This window comes from Nerophis ophidion, linkage group LG27 (genome assembly GCF_033978795.1).
Source record: "Nerophis ophidion isolate RoL-2023_Sa linkage group LG27, RoL_Noph_v1.0, whole genome shotgun sequence".
NCBI classification, from domain to species: domain Eukaryota; kingdom Metazoa; phylum Chordata; class Actinopteri; order Syngnathiformes; family Syngnathidae; genus Nerophis; species Nerophis ophidion.
Window position 1 is genome coordinate 19,413,658 of NC_084637.1, and position 6,000 is coordinate 19,419,657.

Consider the following 6,000-nt stretch of genomic DNA (forward strand, 5'->3'; position numbering starts at 1 on the left):
AAATATGTCGGTGCCAGATGGTACGTCACGCCCAGAAGGCGGCGGTCCCAGCCCCGGCTCCTGAGTCCAGGATCAAAAAGTTCCAGATCTACCGCTGGGACCCTGACACAGCCGGGGATAAGCCCAGGATGCAGACGTATGAAGTGGACCTCAACAGGTAAGACCTGACAACTGACATTATGATACATACATTACAGCATATCCACGTTTATAAATATATGTATCTTTATTGTTTTTTTTGTAATCTTCTAAAGGTTATAATGATAAAGACAACGTGGTGTGGTGCACTTTCTGTTTATGTGATTGTGGGTCTTCATTACTTTATAATAGTTATTTTTAAATTATTGATGTCAAACAATTGCATTTTATAATGGGATTAATCACACTTATGAACTGTGATTAATCACACTGAATCGCTAACTTGCATAATAAAAATTTCATAAACATTTTTAAAAGTTTTATGTGAATGCGCATTATTTATTTGCTCATAACTTGGGAACATTTATCCAAAGTACAGTAGAGAAGTGAAACTTGAGTACGCCAGTCAGAGTTTCCTCTTTCACATGTAACAGCCTGGTTTTGAATATATTAGTGTCTAAATACTGTTGAAAGACCTTCGTGTTTCTTAGCATTTAAGCAAGCTAGCTCTCCCGGAAAAGAGAGAGCGAAAAAGAAAGGACACAGCAAGACAGCGAGAGAGAGAGAAAGAGAGACAAGGACACAAGAAAAAGAGAGAGAGAGACACGCAAGAAAGTAAAAGAGAGAGAAAGAAACATGAAAATGAAAGAGACAAGGACACAGGAAAAAGAGAGTGAGGGAGGGGAAGCGGGAGAGAGAGAGCGGGAGAGAGAGAGTGGGTGAGAGACACAGAAGAGAGAGAGAGAGAGACGCAGACAAGAGAGAGAGAGAGAGAGAGAGAAAGAGAAAAGGATGCAGAAAAAAGAGAGAGAATGACCCGGTAAAGAGAAAGAGAGAGGACGCAGCAAAGACAGCGAGAGAGTGAAAGAGAGAAAATGACACAGGAAAAAGAGAGGGATAAAGGAAAGCGGGAGACACAAGAAAGTAAGAGGTAGAGAGAGTAACATGGAAAAGAGTGAGAGAGAGAGACAGAGAGAGAGAGAGGGCACTGGAAAAAGAGGGAGGGAGGGGAGGAAATAGAGAGAGAGGGTGCGAGACACAGAAGAGAGAAGGAAAAAAGGACGTAGAAAAAAGAGAGTGAAAAGGATTTAGAAAAGAGAGAGAGAAAGAGAGTGGACGCAACTATGAAAGCAAGAGAAAAAAGAGAGAAAAGGACACAGGAAAAAGAGAGCGAGAGAGAGAGACGCAGAAAAGAAAGAGACTCAAGAACGTAAAAGAGAGAGTGAGAAACACGATAAAAAGAGAGAGAGAGACTGAGAGAGAGAGAGAGAGAGAGAGAGAGAGAAGGACGCAGGAAAAAGACAAGGATGGAGGGACGGATGCAAGTGAGAGAAAGAAAGAGAGAGAAGGATACAGGAAAGAGAGAGATGATAAAAGGTGTAGAGAAAAATAGAGAGAGAGAGCAGGACCGTTAGAATAAATTAGGCTTTGCTACCCATCTTTAAAGGAACTGTAAATGTGATCCTTTGGTCTTTGTAGCCTGATGATGTGTTGACGCGTGATAACGTTTGGCTGGTGTCTCCTGAATCCAGTTGTGGTCCCATGGTCCTGGACGCTCTCATCAAGATCAAGAACGAGCTGGACCCCACGCTGACGTTCCGACGTTCCTGTCGCGAGGGTGAGAGAGGGAGCACAGCCAATGGTGCTTGTCTGGTCTGACCCTTTGGACCTGTTCTAGGGATATGTGGGTCCTGTGCCATGAACATCAACGGCGGCAACACTCTGGCGTGTCTCAACAAGATCGACGGCAACGCCAGCAAGGCCACCAAGATCTACCCGCTCCCACACATGTACGTGGTCAAGGACCTGGTGCCTGTAAGTCTCGCTGGGTCCACATGGGACACAAATACAGTTCTTGTGTTTTGTTGTTGACATGCACACCTCTATACTCTTATATGTGATATATTATATATAATACTGAGTATCATATATATGAATATATATATATATATATATATATATATATATATATATATATATATATATATAATATATATATATGTATATGTGTGTGTGTACATACAGTGGGGCAAAAAAGTATTTAGTCAGCCACGGATTGTGCAAGTTCTCCCACTTAAAATGATGACAGAGGTCTGTAATTTTCATCATAGGCACACTTCAACTGTGAGACAGAATGTGAAAAAAAATCCAGGAATTCACAATGTAAAAATTTTAAATAATTTATTTGTAAATTATGGTGGAAAATAAGTATTTGGTCAATAGCAAAAAATCAACTCAATACTTTGTAATAAAACCTTTGTGGCAATAACAGAATTCTTGGCCATAGTGGAGTTTGGAGTCTGACTGTTTGAGGCTGTGGACAGGTGTCTTTTATACAGATAACGAGTTCAAACGGGTTCCATTAATACAGGTAACGAGTGGAGGACAGAAGAGCTTCTTAAAGAAGAAGTTACAGTTCTGTGAGAGCCAGAGATCTTCCTTGTTTGAAGTGACTAAATACTTATTTTCCTCCATAATTTATAATCAATCTCAAAAGGATATCACCACATGGGCTCAGGAACACGCTCCTCTCTGGGCTGCCACCTTATCGTGGTGGAGGCGTTTGCGTGCGCAATGATCCTAGGAGCTATGTTGTCTGGGGGCTTTATGCCCCCTGGTAGGGTCTCCCAAGACAAATAGGTCCTAGGTGAGGGATCAGACAAAGAGCAGCTCGAAGACCTCCATGAAGAAAACAATAAAAGGACCCATATTTCCCTCACCCGGACGCGGGTCACCAGGGCCCCCCCTCTGGAGCCAGGCCCGGAGGTGGGGCACGACGGCGAGCGCCTGGCGGCCGGGCCTGTTCCTGGGCAACATGGGTCCCCCATCCAATGGGCTCACCACCCATAGCAGGGGCCATAGAGGTCAGGTGCGATGTGAGCTGGGTGGCAGCCGAAGGCAGGGCACTTGGCGGTCCGATCCTTGGTTGCAGAAGCTAGCTCTTGGGACGTGGAACATCACCTCACTGGTGGGGAAGGAGCCTGAGCTAGTGCGCGAAGTAGAGAAATTCTGGCTGGATGTAGTCGGACTCACTTCGACGCACAGCAAGGGCTCTGGAACCACTTCTCTCGAGAGGGGCTGGACTCTTCCACTCTGGCGTTGCCCCCCCCGGCTCAAAGCCTGCACGTTGGAGTTCAACCCAGTGGACGAGAGGGTAGCCTCCCTCCGCTTTCGGGTGGGAGGACAGGTCCTGACTGTTGTTTGTGCTTACGCACCAAACAACAGTTCAGAGTACCCACCCTTTTTGGGTACACTTGAGGGAGTACTGGAGGGTGTTCCCTTGGGTGATTCCCTTGTTCTGCTGGGCGACTTCAACGCTCATGTTGGCAACGACAGTGAAACCTGGAGAGGTGTGATTGGAAAGAATGGCCGCCCGGATCTGAACCCGAATGGTGTTTTGTTATTGGGCTTCTGTGCTCATCACAGTTTGTCCATAGCAAACACCATGTTCAAACATAAGGGTGTCATTATGTGCACTTGGCACCAGGACACCCTAGGCCGCAGTTCCATGATCGACTTTGTAGTTGTGCCATCGGATTTGCGGCCTCATGTTTTGGACACTCGGGTGAAGAGAGGGGCGGAGCTTTTTACCGATAACCACCTGGTGGTGAGTTGGCTGCGATGGAGGGGGAGGATGCCGGACAGACCTGGCAGGCCCAAACGCCTTGTGAGGGTTTTCTGGGAACGTCTGGCAGATTTTCCTGTCAGAGAAAGTTTCAATTCCCACATCCGGAAGAACTTTGAACATGTCACGAGGGAGGTGCTGGACATTGAGTCCGAGTGGACCATGTTCCGCACCTTCTATTGTCGAGGCAGCCGATTGGAGCTGTGGCCGCAAGGTGGTTGGTGCCTGTCGGGGCGGTAATCCTAAAACCCGTTGGTGGACACCAGCGGTGAGGGATGCCGTCAAGCTGAAGAAAGAGTCCTATCGGGTTCTTTTGGCTCATAGGTCTCCAGGGGCAGTGGACAGGTACAGACAGGCCAAGCGGTGTGCAGCTTCAGCGGTTGCAGTGGCAAAAACTCGGACATGGGAAAAGTTCGGGGAAGCCATGGAAAACGACTTCCGGACTGCTTCGAAGCGATTCTGGACCACCATCCGCCGCCTCAGGAAGGGGAAGCAGTACACTGTCAACACTGTGTATGGTGCGGATGGTGTTCTGCTGACCTCAACTGCGGATGTTGTGGATAGGTGGAAGGAATACTTCGAAGACCTCCTCAATCCCACCAACACGTCTTCCTATGAGGAAGCAGTGCCTGGGGATTCTGTGGTGGGCTCTCCTATTTCTGGGGCTGAGGTTGCCGATGTAGTTAAAAAGCTCCTCGGAGGCAAGGCTCCGGGGCCGGAAGAGACCCGCCCGGAGTTCCTTAATGCTCTGGATGCTGTGGGGCTGTCTTGGTTGACAAGACTCTGCAACATCGCGTGGACATCGTGAGCGGTACCTCGCTCACCTGTCGCCAACCTCGAAGCCGGCCCTGCCACAACCCGCTTCCCTGCAGGAGCGCAGGCCACGCCCACCACATTGTACAACTCCACAAGGATGAAAAGGACTACGGAGAAATTGCCAAGCAGCTTTGTGAAAAAAGGTCCACTGTTGGAGCAATCATTAGAAAACGGAAGAAGCCAAACATGACGGTCAATCTCAATCGGAGTGGAGCCCCATGCAAGATATCACATGGTGGGGTCTCAATGATGCTAAGAAAGGTGAGGAATCAGCCCAGGATTACACGGCAGGACTTGGTCAATGACCTGAAAAGAGCTGGGACCACTGTTTCCATGGGCACTATTAGTAATACACTAAGACGTCATGATTTGAAATCATGCATGGCACGGAAGGTTCCCCTGCTTAAACCAGCACATGTTAAGGCCCGTCTTAAGTTTGCAAAGGACCGTTTGGATGATCCATAGGAGTCATGGGAGAAAGTTTTGTGGACAGATGAGACCAAAATTGACCTTCTTGGTCATAAGTCTACTATGCGTGTTTGGAGGAAGAAGAATGATGCGTACCATCCCAAGAACACCATCCCTACTGTGAAGCATGGGGGTGGTAGCGTCATGCTTTTGGGGGTTCTGCTCATGGGACAAGACGACTGTAGCCATGTATTGTGAGAATTTGGCCAAAAACCTCCTTCCCTCAGTCAGATCATCGAAGATGAGTCGTGGCTGGATCTTCCAACATGACAATGACCCAAAGCACACAGCCAGGAAAACCAAGAAGTGGCTTCGTAAGAACCATATCAAGGTTCTGGAGTGGCTTAGCCAGTCTCCAGACCGAAATCCAATTGGTCATCGCGGCGGCGATGACCAAGAAGAGCGCGGAGTTGGAATATAATTACAACGTTTTATGTACATATTTATATACAGATTTGAACAATTAGTTATTCACTGAAATATATTTATTAATTGTGGTTCTTACAAAAAACATATAATCTTATGAAATATAAAAGCTAAAACTTTAGACTGCCATCAGTTTCACTCTTTACACTTAACCATGTGTTTCCTACTGCCTGCAGACTTTGCACCCTTTGTTTTTTCCACTTGCCCGACTTCTCAAATCTGCTTGCGCCAATATTTTTACTTGTCCTGCCTAGGTTTTTTTCTGGCTGTGTAGTGCTCATGGCTTATATCTTAGTACAATCCTTCCCGTTGACTATTTACAACACTACACAGTATTTATTATTATTATTATTATCTATAATTACATTTAAATGGCATTCCATACATGTAAAATTGAATGCTATTTCACATTATTTGACCAGTAGCAGTTACACCCATCTGAATAGGTCAGCCACCTGTTTAAACCCGATCACAGTTGAAATCTTGAAATGAAGGGCCTTTAATGGCTAAAACATTAACCTGGACAA

The 6,000-nt window shown here is 46.4% G+C and overlaps 1 protein-coding gene across 1 annotated transcript in view; it reads left to right on the forward strand.

Moving 5' to 3' along the window:
- Nucleotides 1–6,000, forward strand: part of LOC133544560 (succinate dehydrogenase [ubiquinone] iron-sulfur subunit, mitochondrial-like) — a 33,604-nt gene that overhangs the window by 6,705 nt on the left and 20,899 nt on the right. The window contains exons 2-4 of the mRNA XM_061890037.1: nucleotides 18–157; nucleotides 1,671–1,756; nucleotides 1,817–1,953. Of these exons, the coding sequence (XP_061746021.1) occupies nucleotides 18–157; nucleotides 1,671–1,756; nucleotides 1,817–1,953 (363 nt within the window). The remainder of the gene's footprint in view (nucleotides 1–17; nucleotides 158–1,670; nucleotides 1,757–1,816; nucleotides 1,954–6,000) is intronic.